Source organism: Elephas maximus, chromosome 21 (assembly GCF_024166365.1).
Source record: "Elephas maximus indicus isolate mEleMax1 chromosome 21, mEleMax1 primary haplotype, whole genome shotgun sequence".
Lineage (NCBI taxonomy): Eukaryota > Metazoa > Chordata > Mammalia > Proboscidea > Elephantidae > Elephas > Elephas maximus.
This window is the reverse complement of record NC_064839.1, coordinates 16634033-16651169: the sequence shown is the minus strand read 5'-3', so window position 1 is coordinate 16651169 and position 17137 is coordinate 16634033. Positions and strand designations below refer to the sequence as shown.

The 17137-nt window shown below is 43.3% G+C and overlaps 1 protein-coding gene across 1 annotated transcript in view; it reads right to left on the bottom strand.

The window, feature by feature from the left end:
* LOC126065078 (terminal nucleotidyltransferase 4B-like) overlaps positions 1 to 16913 on the bottom strand; it is a 72551-nt gene extending 55638 nt beyond the window's left edge. The window contains 2 exon segments of the mRNA XM_049864743.1: positions 16305 to 16515; positions 16680 to 16913. Coding sequence (XP_049720700.1) covers positions 16305 to 16515; positions 16680 to 16913 — 445 coding nt within the window.
* Between the last annotated feature and the right edge of the window lie 224 nt (positions 16914 to 17137).

Here is a 17137-nt window from a genome sequence, read left to right as displayed (position 1 = left end):
ACCCCAGAACGAAAGAACCACTGATCTGAAGTTTAAAGGGAAGCAACAAGAGGTAAAGCCTGCGAGGTAAAGCCAGGCCACCCACGGCCTCATAAGGCACAGTAACTAGCTTGCGCACTTCTATCCCGCGGGACAGTGGGCAGGGAGGGGCTATGGCTCAGAGTAAAGGAGACTACGAACAGCCTGATGCACTAATCCGGAGACTGCAGCTGAGAGCAGAGGAAGCACCTGTCACTGTAACCCACTCACTGCCGTGAGTCCATTCGGACTCATAGCGACCCTATAGGACAGAGTAGAACTGCCCCATGGGGTGTCCAAGACTATCCATCTTTACCGAAGCAGACTGCCACATCTGTCTCCCGAGGAGCCACTGGTGGGTTCAAACCGCTAACCTTTTGGTTAGCAGCCAAGCACTTAACCACTGCACCATCAGAGTTCCTTCTTCTCACTTTATTCTCCATTATCTGGCTATCTGGAGATGTGGGGAGAGGCAACCGAGGTCTTAATTGGCCACAGGATGGGTGGGGATCGTACTTAGGCGTGTTATCAGGAGGGGCCAGCAGAGGGCGCTGTTTTCCCACACATGGACCAGCAGGGAAGGGGATTTCTCAGACGAGGGGACCTTGAGGCCGGTCTGGCAGGCTCTCCCTAAGCAGGGAGAGGGCCCGCAAGGGTCCCTCAGCAGCGCTGGCCGCCAACCTTGGCCCTTTCACATGTTCAGACGCCCCGCCCCCTGTCCTCCAGACCCTCTTCCCTTTTGTAGCCCCTGTCCCTTTTGTAGGGCTCGGACCTCCTGAGAGGGTTGGGGCTGACCAATCACCCCTGTGCCCCACAGCACCGTCCCATCACAGGGCTGGGAACGCAGCACCAGCTCAGTAAATAAATGAATGACGTGCTAACGAAAGAGCGTGGCGGGCCGGTGAGGGTGCCATCAGAGGCAGTCTTTTACCGGAGTTCACTTATTTTTCCCTATGGACTCCTACAGGAAGCACTCCCCCCCCCGCCCCCCCACCCCACCCCACCCCACCCCACCCCACCCTCAGCTACAACTGATGGTCCCTGGTTGGGTGGCTTCCTGGCATCTGAATACAAGCAGGAACAAAACTGTCTTCTGGTATCTATATCTTCTCAGCGATGCTTTCTCCCCAGTAGTGATGGTTGTGCTTTGGCTAGGCAGGCCCAAGGTGGTCTGACTTCATTCAGGGAGGAACGTGTCTCTCACCAAGGATCTGCTCTCAGTAAGCTGGCCTCTTCAGTTGCAAAAGGTGTGCTATAGGCTGGCAGGACACTGGTGCCCAGGTCTAAACCTCCCCTAACCTGAGATGTGGTGCTGAATGTCCCCCTCGGCCCTACTACAAAGCTAAATGTTTCAGACAGGGAGCTGGGGCCTGGAGCAGACACAATGACCCCAAAGTCGCCACTATGCATAGTGGCTGCAGAACCTATAAATGCAAAAGTGTCTTGAGTGACGTTAGCAAAAGGTCAGCTACTGTCCCCTGTGGGGCACACCCAAGCCAAGAAATAGTGTCTGTGCAAGTCTGGAAACACCTGAGGTTCCACCAAAGGCTGGCTAGGGGCTGACAGGTTGCCAAAGGCAGAACATGGGGGTTTCAAGCCTGCAAAAGCTGATTGAGTTGTTCTGCCATCGGGTGCCTCGCCTGCAGTGTAAGTTATGTCTGGAGCTTGTGTTGGGGCTGCCAGGTTTCCCAAAGGAAAAAGCTTTCAGGGATACAGGAAGAAACTGGAAGGTGACAGCCTGGGAACAAGGTGTGGTACAGATCCCATACCAATTTCATCAAAGGCAGGCTTGGGTGCTGAATCTGAAGAGGTGCCGGCTACTGGAGTGGGTGGGGGTAACTGAAGAAGCAGTGATAGGTAGATGAAAGGGGAATTGAGAGAGTGATCCCTGTTAGGGGCCCCAAATGTGGGTTGAGGATGGAAAGATTGAAATTTGGGGCAAGGCTGCTGACCATAAATGCAGATAGACTGTTGTGGAATGGGCCTTGGCAAGGGATATCTGCTCCACATTGGGCCTGGGTCTGGTCAAACATGAGGGAGCTCACACGGGAGCCTGGGGAGATCTGAAGAGTAAAGTCATGTCAGTTCTAGCCTCTAAATTGTGAGAGAATACATTTCTGTTTGTTAAAGCCATTCACTTGTGGTATTTCTGTTAGAGCAGCACTAGATATCTAAGAGAGGTGGCAAAGGGCAGGACCCAGCATCTAGCCCCAGCAGGACTTCATAGCTCTTCTAGTCTCCCCACTACCAGTTGCAGGAATTTGGCACCAGCTGGGCTCCCACACTTTGTGGGGACCGGTCAGGACTGAAGACACTCAGTGCCAGCAGAACCGGCCCACCAGGGCTCCTGCTCTTCAGCTCTTCCGCACCTGTTCTGTGGGCAGGAGCTTCAGTAACCAGTGCCTACAAGTCAGACAGTCCTTCCATTCTGGCTCACCTGAGAGCTGAGCCTGATCAAAGCCAGATCCTGCTAGGGTGAGCGTGGTCAAGGTAGAAAAGACGGGGGCTGGGGTCAGAAGTGGGCCCCGTCTCTCGGGATTACTGGGGCACCCAGGAGCCCAGGGGTGGCTACAGGAGGACATGTGCTAAAGTGTGGAGAAAGAATAAGCACTATGGGGTGAGGTTTACCCTACTCTCTTCCTTCCAGGAAGCCACCACAGATCATACCACTTTACCCCCACACCCTACCCCCATCCATGCTGGTAGGCCAAGTTTGGGGACACCTTCTGCACCAAGAATCTCTCTAGCATCTCTCCAAGTCCTGGATCCAGGTGATCCCTCCCCATGGGTGCTCTGAAAGGCGCGAGTCCTCCTGAGTGTCATGTGGAGCTTTCTGAAGTGGGAACCAGGCACCCTAGCCTGCTCAGTTGCTGCACCCCAGAGCATCCCTTCATGGCAGGCAGGTTATCTCCATTTCTTTTTACAAATTTGGTAAAACAGCATTTCAGCCTTGAAACCTTCCTTGGGTCACCCATGTGGTAGTGGTCAAGCCAGGATTTGAACCCAGGCTGTCTGATTCCAGATATCATACATTTAACCACCGGACTGTGGTATCTCTTCATCAATATACATATTTATAGTCCTTAGGACATTTAGTAGGAAACCCTGGTGGCATAGTGGTTAAGTGCTATGGCCGCTAACCAAAAGGTCGGCAGTTCGAATCCACCAGGCGTTCCTTGGAAACTCTATGGGGCAGTTCTGCTCTGTCCTACAGGGTCTCTACGAGTCAGAATCGACTCGACAGCAACAGGTTTTTTTTTTTTTTTTCAGGGCATTTAGTGACGTCCCTGGGTGGTGCAAAAGGGTTATATGCTTGGCTGCTAACTGAAAGGTTGGCAGCTGGAGTTCACCTAGAGGTGACTTGGAAATAAGGCCTGGTGATACTTGTGAAAATCAGCCATCAAAAACCCTGTGGGGCATAGTTTTACTCTGACACGCATGGGGCCACCGTGAGTCAGAATGAGCTCAAGGGCAACTGGGTTTTTTGTTTGTTTGTTTTAGGGTGCTTAGCACTATAGCATACCAATCATGAGCACACACACTGCCTACTAGGTGATCTAATTCGGTTCAACTCATAAGTAAACCCTTGGACACATGGGCTTCCAGTCACCTCAGGAGATATAAGACAGGGGCCACCGGTTGTCAACATATCCCCATCATGTGAGCCTCGCGGCAAACCACACAGCTGCTTGTGAATGATCTTCTCCCAGGTACAAGGACGTGAGATGCACGGTAGGTGGGTGCAGGACCCACCCTGGCTTGAAAGCCTATGTCCCAAGGCCACCAAAATCTCCTGCAATAATTCCGTAGACCTGCTTTCAGGGTCCTGGCTGAAACTGGCAACTTGCCATTATCAACTTCTTCAGTCCTTGAGAATGGTACATATTTCCGTACATTTTTGCTTTTTAACACTTTAAAGAGGTCTTTTGCAGCAGATTTGTCTAATGCAATGCATCCTTTGATTTCTTGACTGCTGCTTCCATGGGTATTGATTGTGGATCAAGTACAATGAAATCCTTGACGATTTCAGTCTTTTCTCCATCTATCATGATGTTACTTATTGGTCCAGCTATTGGGATTCTTGTTTTCTTTATGCTGAGGTGCAATCCATATTGAAGTCTGTGATCTTTGATCTTCATCAGTAAGTGCTTCAAGTCCTCTTCACTTTCAGCAAACAAGGTTGTGTCATCTGCGTAACGCAGGTTGTTAATGAGTCTTCCTCCAATCCTGATGCCCCGTTCTTCATATAATCCAGCTTCTTGGATTATTTGCTCAGCATACAGACTGAAGGAGTACGGTGAAAAGATACAACCCTCATGCACACTTTTCCTGACTTTAAACCAAGCAGTACCCCCTTGTTCTGTTCGAACGGCTGCCCCCTTGATCTATGTACAGGTTCCTCATGAGTACAATTAAGTGTTCTGGAATTCCCACTTTTCTCAATGTTATCCATAATTGGTTATGATCCACACAGCCAAATGCCTTTGCGTAGTCCATAAAACACAGGCTAACATCCTTCTGGAGTTCTGTGCCAGCCCCCACAGGATGACACACTGACAGATGCCTGGGAATTCTAGCAATGTGGTAGGCTAGAAACTCCTCTGATTGTGACATACCTGAAAATGCTGGACAACGTGTTTTTAAAACTTCTTAATGCGTGACTGAGCTGGTGATAAGATAAAGGGATTCCTCAAAGTCCAGAAATGGTAAGAAAGCCACTGGGCTAACTGACAGAAATACGTAGTTTTCCCTTGAGTGTCTGCTCATCCCTACTGGCTCAGAGCCTCAGTTTTAAAAGGTCGTGTGTGCTGCAGAAGACAAGGCTCAGTTGGCTTGAAAAGTTTTACACAAAGCAAAGATTTTCCAAAGATGCCACGTTTATGGACTAAATCAGAAATTAAAAAAAAAAATACTGCCTGAGAAGAATGATATGAAGATGCATGCCTGGGGAGGCCGTGGCTCTGAGTAGGAAGGACATAGGAAAGACACCTCTTCCTTGAGAATTTCTAAACAATGCCCTCATCACCATAAATTAGAAATTGGATATACACTATCCAAAAAAAAAAACCTACAAGCCAATCATTTTTTATAGAGTGGTCATGGGTAGGAGGTGTCCCCATATATCACAGATACACACACAAAGCCATTATTAAAGAACATATGAGTGCCTCTGCCACTGAGGATTGTGCTCAAGGACCAATTCACAACCAAAAATACCTGTACCAAAAAAGAAAAAAAAAAAAAAAACCATACCCATCGAGTTGATTCCGACTCATAGTGACCTATAGGACAGAGTAGAGCTACCCCATAGGGTTTCCAAGGAGTGCCTGGTGGATTTGAACTGCCAGCCTCTTGATTATCAGCTGAACTCTTAACCACTATGCCACCAGGGTTTCCTGTACCCCCATCTAAAAACATTACTAAAAAAAAAGACTAAACCTGTCGCCGTTGAGTTGACTCCTACTCAGAGCGACCCTATAGGACAGAGTAGAACTGCCCCATAGGGTTTCCAAGGAGTGGCTGGTGGATTTGAAGTGCCAACCTTTTGGTTAGCAGCTGTAGCTCTTAGCCAGTACGCCACTAGGGTTTCCATATATAAGTATAGGTGTGTGTGTGTGTGTGTGTGTGTGTGTATGCATCTATGTGACTATGTACAAATATTCATATATATAGTAAGGCACATAGGGGGCACCATTATGGATACTTCTTAGACATAACCAAACACCTCGTGGGATTGAATTCTGGGTTTGAAGGATTAGGACCATACTCTCATGGGACATCTCAGTCAGTTGGTATAATACAGTTTATAAAGTTGTGTTCTGCATCCTAGTTTGGTGAGTAGTGTCTGGGGTTTTAAAAGCCTACAAACAGCTGTCTAAAATACAACTATTGGCCTCTACTTGTCTCGAGCAAAAGAGAAGGAAGTAAACCAAAGACTAAAAGAAGAAACTAGTCTAGGGACAAACAGTCTACATGAGTCACAGCCTCATCTACCCTGAGACCAGAAAAAGCAGATGGTGCCCCGCTACCACTACTAACAACTCTAATCAGGTCCTCAATAGATGGACCCTGATAGAATAGGGGGAAAGTGTGGAACAGAACCTCAGAATCCTAAAAAAAAAGAAAAAAAAGTCCTACTTGACTGGTTGAGACTGGAGGACTCCCCAAGACTACTGCACTGAGATACTCTTCAGACCTGGAACCAAAAGTAACCCCTGAAGTCATCTTGTAGCTAAATAACAAATTGGCTCAAAAAATAATGAATATCACCTGTAAGTACTGTGCTCCTTTAAAAAATCACCTATATGTGACCAGTCAATAATTACTTCAAAACAAAGATGAGAATGTAAGGGGACAGGGAAACTATGTTCATGGAAACAGAACAACCAGAATGGAAATAATGAGAATATTCACACATATTGAAAATAGTAACCAATGTCACTGAACAACTTATGTAGAAATTGTTGAATGGGAACTTAAACTGCAGTGTGAACCTTCACGGAAAATACAATAAAATATTATTTTTTAAAATCTTTTGATGAGAATTTATTAACTTTGATACTTTTAATATAAATACATTTTATTTTAATCTTTTAGATTGTTACTGTTAATAGCACAAAGTATGTCCTATTAACATATTTGTGATTATAACATATTGGTGCATTTGTTGAAATGAAGGTAAGAAAACAAAATTTAAAGTAAATATAAACTAATAAAATGTGTATTTTATAATTAATCCAAACTTTTCCAGTCCATCAAGAGAACACCTAGACACGCAAAATAATAATGAAAGTTATCCATCCTTGGTAATTTGATGACTTTGAGTCCAATAAAACCCCTAGGTTTTCAAATATTTTTCAATTTTGTCAATACAAAGGTATGTTTATCAAGGTAGGAAGATAGAACATATTGCATTTAACAGTGTTTTAGGTTAACTTATTACTTTTAAAGGTTTAAACATACGTCATGTGGCCCCTCTTTTGTACTCTTCCCAGCCATTACAGATTTTAAGAGGAAGTATGACCGGGTCCCTGGTAAATGCAAAACTCATTTTTCGATGGGAGAATCCACTTTAAACTAAAGCCTCAAATAATTGCCACAAATAAAGTTCCAAAGACTATGATCTCACAATAAAAAAAAAACCCACTAAACACATGAAGAAATAGTGTATCATGACTGAAATGCAGCCAACACACACACACATACACAAAACACACACACTCACACAAAACACACACGTACAAAACACACACACACAATCTGAGAAACTAAGACTGAAGATACCTGAATTATTGGATGTCATACAAAAATAAGATGTTCTACTATTACTAGAGTTTTGAATTGAAGAGATTAAGAGATACATAGGATAAACAGAGAAATTTCCACATACATCTGGTATACTCCAAAAGGAGCTAATTGAGAGAGGAGGGAGTGATAACATATGACCGTATGGAAATCTGATATATGAGGGGACAGACAGGTCAAAGCAGTTGAGAAAAGATGAAATAATATGTTTGAATCATTGGTTGCCACATTAAAAAAAAAAAAAAAAAAAAAAGAGCTCCTACTTCAGATCATACTCAAAGGTCAGTTCAAATAAGCCAAGGACTTAATTATGAAACGTAAAACCTCAAAACTTTTAGAAGAAAATATCAAAAAATATTGTATGAACTCAAGGAAGAATTTCTTAAAAGTAAAAGACGGGAGGCATAAACTATAAAGGAATATACAGATAAATTCAAGGACTCTGTTCATTAAAGACATGGCAAAGAGAGTGAAAAGCTCTCCTCCAACTAGAAGAAGAAGATATTGGCATCATATATAACTGCAAAGTATTTATGTAAAAGACACTAATGAATCCATAAGAAAAAGATACATAACCCGATAGGTATATATGGACAAAACAGAAATACTTCAGAAGGTTAGGCATTTCACAGAAAAGGAAACTCAAATATCCAATAAACATAAAAATATGTCTAACCTAATTATTAATCCCAGACATGCAAATTAAAACCATAATGAGCTGTTGGTTCATATCCACTAGATTGCCAAAAATTTTAACGTTGAATTAACAAAGCTGAGTATGCACATATCATATGACCTCACAATTTAATTCTTATAAATGTATACTCTAGACAAACTGAGTGTGTCCAGCAGGCAGCTTTGTTTCTAATATTAAAAACTTGGGAACCCTGCCATGAACAAAATACTGCACAGAAAAATTTAGAACAAAATTTAAATTCACAAAAAAAAAGGCCAGACTTACTGGTCGGACAGACTAGAGAAACCCCGAGACTAGGGCCCCCAGATACCCTGTTAACTTAGAATTGAAACCACTCCTGAAGTCTACCTTTCAACCAAAGATTAGAAAGCCTGATAAAACAAACAACAGCTCACGTGAGGAACGTACTTCTTAGTTCAATCAAGTATGTGAGACCAAACGGGCAAAAACTGCTCCAAAGCAAAGATGGGAAGACAGGAAGGGACAGGAAAGCTGAAAGAATGGACACGGAGAACCTGGGGTGGAAAGGGAAAGGGGGAGAGTGTTGAGACGTTGTGGGGATTGCAGCCAATGTCACAAAAAATTTGTGTATACATTTTTGAATGAGAAATTAGTTTGCGTTGTAAACTTTCACGTAAAATACAAAAAAAAAAAACTACACAGAAGTGAAAATGAATAAACAAACTACAAGTTCACACACTGATTTGATTGCATTGTAAGAGCAAAGAAAGAAATTTGCAGGTAATTACATATTTAGTATGGCTCTTTTTATAAATGTGAAAAAGCACATAAAACTCAATAATAAAGTATTTGCACGTGCAGTCAGTCTTGACCAAACCATTTTAAAAAGCAAGGTGATTAACAGAACATGCACGACACTGGCGTGAGGGTAGACTAGGAGGGAACATAAATGAAGAGGGTCCAGGGAGCTCTGTATCCTTAAACTGCCTGGTGGATTCGCGGGCATTCATTTATCTTTTATTCTTTAAACTGCTTATATCTATAATACACTGTCTTTCTTTTGTATATAAAACAAACGAACCCATTGCCATCGAGTCAATTCTAACTCATAGAGACCCTATTGGACAGGGTAGAACTGTCCCATAGAGTTTCCAAGCAGCACCTGGTGGATTCAAACTGCCAACCTTTTGGTTAGCGGCCGTAGCTCTTAACCACTAAGCCACCAGGGTTTCCACTTTTGTATATACACTATATTTAACCAAAAAGGAACATTATTTACACAGTAAGATGCAGTACAGCTGTAAATACGCTTGTATGGAAACTCAAAAAATAACATTGTTTTCATGGGAAAGGGGGTTTGAATTGAAAAAGCAAAACAAAACTAGAGTGCTACGGTAAATTGAGATATACGCATACACACACAAACACTTAATATATATTCAGATTAATACAAAATAGCGTTTATTAGTATCTGAATATCTGAGTCTCTTTCATTGGCTTTAAGGATGTTAAACGACTCCCCCGAAGCCTGGACAATGCTCTGAGACTTCTGGGTGTCTTATCATTAAATATACCCCCGCAAACCAGCCTCATTCATCTCTCAAGAATGTTCCTTGTTTTCCCAAGGACCTTGCTCACTTTGAAGTAACAGATGGTAATGTTTAACCTAAAAGTTTCTTTTTCTTAGAAACTGTATCTCGACAATTTTGTGTATTCCATAGGACTCATTCTTTCCCACTGGCCTGTAATCTTCAAAGAAACAATGATACATTCTTTTATCACAAGATTGTAAATGGCAGATAAGCAAAAAAACCACTTTGTGATAGTAGCGGCCTGTTTGCAAACGTCCCTTTCTCACTCTCAATAAATAATCTCTTTAATTGTCAAAGTCCTATTGTTTTTAACAAGGGTGAAAACAAATAGTAATTTGCATTTTATTTTTATTTTTACATATATGCTCTTTAATCCCTGAGAACCCCAAAGATCAAATTGTTACTTAGCAAAAAGGAAAACCTTGCTGATAAAGAAGTCTCCAGAAATTTAAATGAACTTTTTCCTGCAACTACTTAGGAGGAAAACTAACTAGAAAATGGAGAAAAGAAAGCATGAATATTCTGGCAAGTCTGCATAGACCTCAGAGGGAAAAAAAAAAAAGACATGTTCTCTCTAGAACACTTGCCAGATTGTCTGTCTTTCCAAAGGTCTTGATTGTTCAGGGCCTATGAGGTAGCATTCTTCAAGATCCTATGTCACAGTTGTATGGAAACTAGAGGAAGGTCAAAAGTCTATTAAAGCGACTTGATTTTAAAATAACTCAGTTATTAACTGTCCCTTGCACTTAAACCCCAAAACTAAGGACTGTCTTTTTTGTTCTTTCTTAGTCCCTTGCACTTAAACCCCAAAACTAAGGACTGTCTTTTTTGTTCTTTCTTTGTTCAATACCTGCCATTTATTTGTTAAACTGTGATATGGCACCAGAAAAAAAAAAATTCAAACTTACAGACAGAGGGAAATATAACCAGGGAATTTTTAAACAGATTAGCATTTGATTCAAATGAGAGTCTCTTAGTTAAGTAAACCTGACAATCTCAAACAGAAAATACCCAAAATCTGAATAAGAATGGATTACTAAAATTTTTTCCTGCCTGCTGTCATGCCTAGAGGCTCTTTTTAGAACTTAAAAGTAACACATGTTCATTTGGAAAACTAAGAAAGTACAGAAAAGTGAAGAGGGGGAAAAATTACCCACAATTCCATTACAGTGATAACTTGTTTCTTTATGTTGTCTTTTACTTTCACTATACAAATGCGTTCTATTTTTTAAATTACAATGAAAAAGTCTAATACTTTTTTTTGTTTTACATTTTATTTTACCAAAGAAAATTTAACATCTTTAAATGCTCTTCTAAAATATTATTTTCAATCGCTACAAATACATTCCACTATTCTCCTTGTTCATTTTTAAGTGAGTTCCTTTTTTTCTATTTGATGATTTTCTTAGGATTTATTTATTAAATACTTTTTGAAATTATGTATTTATGAAAGAATTACTTGGTCCTAGAGTAAACACTTTCTTAAAGCCTTGGACATGTGTTTCTTTCAAGACTGGTTATACCTATTTTCATCTCTGCAACAATCAACATAAGAGTATGAGGCTACCTGTACTCTTGTTTGCAAAATTTTGTACTCATAATATTTAAATATTTTTCCCAAGTTGACGTATGAAAATTATATCACTTGTTTCTTTACTATTTATTAAAATTGTTATTAGCAGTAGTGCAAAATGTGTTTATATTGTCCGCTCCTGACTTCCTCATGCTTCTGACTACCTCCCCTTCTGATCCACAGAACCCTTCACTTCTTCCTGATGTAAATAACAGGTACTAAATTTTCTTGGCTTATTTCAAGTATTTATTCTTTTAGATGAATTTTAGATTGATTTTCATTGGAACAAAGATATTTGGGAACAGATGATACTTCTGCAATGTCAGCTCACCTCATATGAGCACAAGTTAGCCCTTTACCTGTTCACATTTTATGTTGTACTTATCAAAAAAGAAGTACACAATTTCGTATGACCCACATATTTACGGTTAAGTCTAGCAGAGTTTCCAGCATTTGGTAGATGTAAGAAGAAAGTTTACAATGAGAAACCAGTGAAGAACATGGGTGAGTTTGCCTAGCATGTCGAGGCGGGCCAGAACCAAAGCCCCAGGCCTCTGATTTCCAAATCCCAAGCCCCCGGTGCCAGACTGGCCCAGAAGAACAGAGATGTTGCTGGTTCTCCCATGTTTTTGTAGGTCATGCTCACTGAAGCCTGGTGTTGCCCTAAACCACAAAAACAAAAATAAAATCTAAGTCGTGCCTTTTAGCCTCACGAGTAGCCTAACCTAGAGCCTGCCTTTTGACCTTACAACTGGCCTACTGGTAGATACAATTATTCCATTTGATGCATTTGGAAGTAGGTTCAGAGAGGTCATTTAGCCTGTAAAATAGCACACCTGCCAGTATGATTTCAGGGTCTGAGCCGTTTCCACGACATCAACATCCTCTCAACCTGAGTGTCTTAGTCATCTAGTGCTGCTGTAACAGAAATACCACAAATGGATGACTTTAACAAAGAGAAATTCATTCTCTCACAACCTAGTAAGCTAGAAGTCCAAATTCAGGTTAGCTTCCAGGGAAGACTTTCTCTCTCTGCTGGCTGTGGAGGAAGGTCCTTGTCATCAGTCTTCCCCTGGTCTAGGAGCTTCTCAGTGCAAGGACCCCAGGTCCAAAGGACATGAGCTTCAGGCTCTGCTTTCTTGGTGGTATGAGGTCCCCCTGTCTCTCTGCTCGCTTCTCTCTTTTATATCTCAAAAGAGATTGGCTCAAGGCAGAATCCAGTCTTACAGCTTGAGTCCTGCCTCGTTAACATAACTACCCCTAATCCCACCTCGTGAATATCATAGAGATAGGATTTACAACACATAGGAAAATCATATCAGATGACGAAATGGTGGACGATCACACAATACTGGGAATTATGGCCTAGCCAAGTTGACACACATTTTGTGGGGACACAGTTCGATCCATAACAGTGAGCTTCTGCCATCCACTTCCTATCTTTCTTCCTCCAAGACCAAGAATGTGTCACCTGGTCCCAGTGGCAGTCATAGGAGCAGCCTGGGCACCCATACTCAGCTCCATACAGAAAGGTTGGCCTCCCTGTGAAAATTACAGAAAATGGTGAATTCCACTGGGACACCATGAAAGTTTGGTATGGAACTGCCCAGGTCATCCAGAGCCACTCCAGGGTCACTGCAGTGGCCTTTCAGCGGCCACAGGCCCTGCAACTGTGAAAAAGGCCAGCACCAATAGAAATGCCTGCAGCTGTCAACACCATTGTTAACATCCTGGCCTGGAGAATCCTGGGATTACATACGTTATTAAGTTTAATTCTCAGGCATCTTCCATTTTATGGAAGAGAAAACAGTCTCAGCAAGATAAAGTGGCTTGACCAGTTAGTGGCAGGAACCGGATTTATCCCAGTTCTGCCTGACTCGAGCCCTTATGCTTCCTGCTTCCAGTGACTACACACGCCAGTTCTCCTCCCATCCCTCATGAACTCCTGCCAATTCCTCACACACTCCCAGCACAGCGCACAGACCCTGAGCACGCAGATCTGAGCTGCAGTTGTTTTATCAGAATCAGTCGGCTGGCTACGAACCGAATCACATGTGGTCAGGTGTCTGGATTCCAGCTTCAGGTGGGAAGGACAACAAAGCAGGAAGGCAGAGCTCAGATCAGGAGCAACTGCATCGGTGACAAAGATTCACCTCCCCCCCCCCCCCGAAAGAGTTTAGCTTCAAAAGGGCTTTCTTAACACGCAGTTTCAGTATGCTCCTTGCTTGGAAGATGATATCCTTGCTGGTAGTGTTGATGCCCTGGGAAAGAGTAAGGGAAGGAGGGATGAAGTTGCCTTAGCCCAAGGCAGGGTTCCCTATCACCCCAGTAGTACATCCAAAACTTTGCTCACTCCCTACCCTGAGACCAGAAGAACTAGATGGTGCCCAGCTACCACTACCAACTGTTCTGATCAGGGCCACAATAGATGGACCCAGATAGAATGGGAAAAAATGCAGAACAGCACTCAAGTTCTTAAAAAGTCCAGACTTACCGAAGCAGTGAGACTGGAGGACTCCCTGAGACCATCACCCTGAGATATTCTCTAAACCTTGAACCAAAGCTATCCCGTGAGGTCACCTTTTAGTGAAATAACAGATCGGCATGCAAATAAAGGATACTACCTGTGAGTACAGGGCTCCATTAAAAAACCATCTATACGAAAGGGCCACATGAACCAGAGACTACATCATCCTGAGACCAGAAGAACTAGATGGTGCCTGGCTACAACCTATGACTGCCCTGACAGGGAACACAACAGAGAACCCCTGAGGGAGCAAAAAAGCATTTGGATGCAGACCCCAAATTCTCATAAAAAGACCAGACTTAATGGTCTGACTGAGACTAGAAGGACCCCAGTGGTCATGGCCCCCAGACCTTCTGTTGGGCCAGGACAGGAACCATTCCCGAAGCAAACTCTTCAGACATGGATTGGACTTAACAATGGGTTGGAGAGGGATGCTGGTGAGGAGTGAGCTTCTTGGATCAGGTGGACACTTGAGACTATGTTGGCATCTCCTGCAAGGCGGGGAGAAGAAAGGGTAGAGGGGGTTAGAAGCTGGCGAAATGGACACGAAAAGAGGGAGTGGAGGGAGAGAGCGGGCTGTCTCATTAGGTGGAGAGTAACTGGGAGTATGTAGCAAGGTGTATATAAGTTTTTGTGTGAGAGACTGACTTGATATGTAAACTTCCACTTAAAGCACAATAAAAATTATGAAAAAAAAAAAAAACATCTATACGAGAGCTAAAGGTCAACAACTACTCTAAACAAAGACGAGACGACAAGGAGGGCCAGGAAACTAAAGTACTGGAAATGGAACAAGCAGAACAAGATTAACGAGAATGTTGACACATTGTGAAAAATGTAACTAATGTCACTGAACAACTTGTATAGAAATTGTCAGACGGGAGCCAAATTTGCTGTGTAAACGTCCACCAAAAACATCGTAAAATATTAAAACAAACAAAGCAAAAACGCCCCCATGAGAAAAAACAAAACAAAAACCCATGAGAAACGCAGCGAAGGCAAATGGTTCCGGATGCAGTCCACACGTTCGTACACATCAGTGCACGCATGAGGATTCTCAGTGGGACAGGAACCCAGACTAAGCTAAGTGAGCCACACTTACAATAACAATGCAGAAATGTCACCTTTAAAAAATAAATGAGAGGCCAGAAATGACACAGATGGCATCCATATTCCTTTGCAGCTGAGTTGAGGGGTCAGGACATGGCCCTGAGGCTGCTGACAGGACAGGAGGCCAGGTGGTTTGGAGGCCAACCCTGGGACATCCCTTAACCCTGAAGCCATGGCCACAGGAAGAGCCCAAATTGGGACAGGATGACCTGAACTGAACTCCAGGGCTCGTTCTGCTACCTTGGCTGGGGATTGGTCCTCTCTGAGATCCCTCAAGGCTATTTTCATTTTGAATTAGGGAGAAAACATTTTTCCTGAATTATTCTTGTGTGAAAATGGTTGCTCAGAATTGACTCAGAATATATGCAAGTTAGAGTTAGAGCCTTTTTGCTTACTTCTGGAAAGTGCCCCTGATAGTATGAAAATTCACCAACTACAGAAAGAGAAATAGAGCGTGACTTCCCTCTCTCTTGTCCACTTAGGAGAGTGGAGAAAAAGCCTGGCCAAGAAAATGCAGGATTTCAGACTACCTGACGGCCTTGCTGAAGGACACAAATCATTTTTAAGTAAGAAGCTTTCAAGACAATTAAGACCTTCCTATCATCATCTAGAAATAACAGGGAACTGGCAAATAACAAATAAATTGAAAATTGGACTGGAAGCAAACAGCAATGGGAAGGGTAGAGGGGGGCGTCATTGCTTTTGGGGCACAGGAAATGCTCTGTGTGGAACAAGAAGCCAAGTTCCAGAAAGGAGGGTCTTGATTTGGCATCAGTTCTTCCCCTGACTGCATACTAAAGGGACCTCCCAACTTTTAGAGGAAATCTGAAAAAAGAAAGTAATCTGACTTAAAGCTTAAGATATGTGTGCATCTTCTTGGCCAAGTGCAACTGTGTGTCACAGAAGGTAGGAGAGTGTGTGCCCAGAATCCTCCTTTCTTGCTCTGGAAGAGATTTCATCTCTGATCCCTTATTTGTCAGGATAGGCTGAGACAACCTGCCTCATCCATCCTGAAAGTGTGTTAGGACCGCACCATGAGAAGCTAAAGGCAGTGGCAACTCAAGGCACTTGTGCCTGAACCAAGGGATTAAACCAAAACCCCTTGCGGTGGAGTCAATTCTTACTCTTAGCCACCCTATAGGACAGAGTAGAACAGCTCCATAGGGTCTCCAAGGAATGGCTAGTGGATTCAAACTGCCAGCCTTTTGGTTAGCAGCCAAGCTCTTAACCACCGCTCCACCAGGGCTTCCAACCAAAGGATTAGGCCTGTCTAAAGTGTTTTTTGGGGCAATATGGAAGTGCTAGCTCTGCTCAGATTTGGGCTGTGAGGATGGTACTAGGTCTCCACCATTTTTTCTCAATCGGACAGAAAAGAAAGTGCAGTTATTCCCTTTCTGCTAAAACTGGTTTTAACTTATGACAGCATACCAGGAGGAAGGCTAGGGGCTGGCCATCACCTCTCTTTGAGCCCTTTCTGGAAGCCTTCCTCACCAGTTACAGATTGCCTGATGATTCTCCTACAAGGCAACGGATCCACGTTTCTCATTCTCTTCATCATGGTGGACCAGCCGAGCAGCTGATTATCCCACACGTACTCTGGGGAAAGGCTCTTGGTAGGTTTGTGGTAAAGTAAGTACTTGCTTAAGTGGCTCTCCTCATGCCACACGGCCTCGATGTCATTGGCTTGGTCGACCATCATCACCTGATGACAGGCCTTGGTGAGCCTGTAAACCTGACACCAACCCCCCCCAAAAGGGTCCCTGTGTAATAAAAGTCCCCCTCATCCTCAGAAATATAGACTTGTGACTGAGGCCATCATTGCTAGGTGAAGCATGTCAACTGAGCCTGTAGAAGCCAGCATGCAGGGTGGTGAACAAGGAGAATCTCCACACCCACGTGGTCATTGAACTTCAGGTTCCCATCAGCGCACAATAGGTAATCCTCCTCCTGGAGGAAGTGCTGCTCAGAGAAATTGTTGATCACCTCCAGGTGGAGCATAGAGGAGTCTTGCCAGCCAGCATAGTCCCAGACCTCAAAAATGATCATCCACCTTCCTTCTGGGAGGAGGACTTGGGGAATGACATCAGGCTGGTCAGCAAAGACGCAGCAGTTCACTCTGTGCTCCACCATGACGTGCCCTCTGCGGTCTCGAGGAGCAGCTTCAGAAAGTCCACACATTTTTTTTATGGCAAACATGGTTAATCCAATGGTGGCATTCTGGAGCCAGAACTGTTCATTTAGGATATGAGTGTTAGAAGTCCCCTCCCAGACAAAAGGAGCTAGCCAAGGGATCAGGAGAGGACATTTTCTCTAAAGAGGGATATCAGATCTGGTGGGGGATATACCATTCTTGA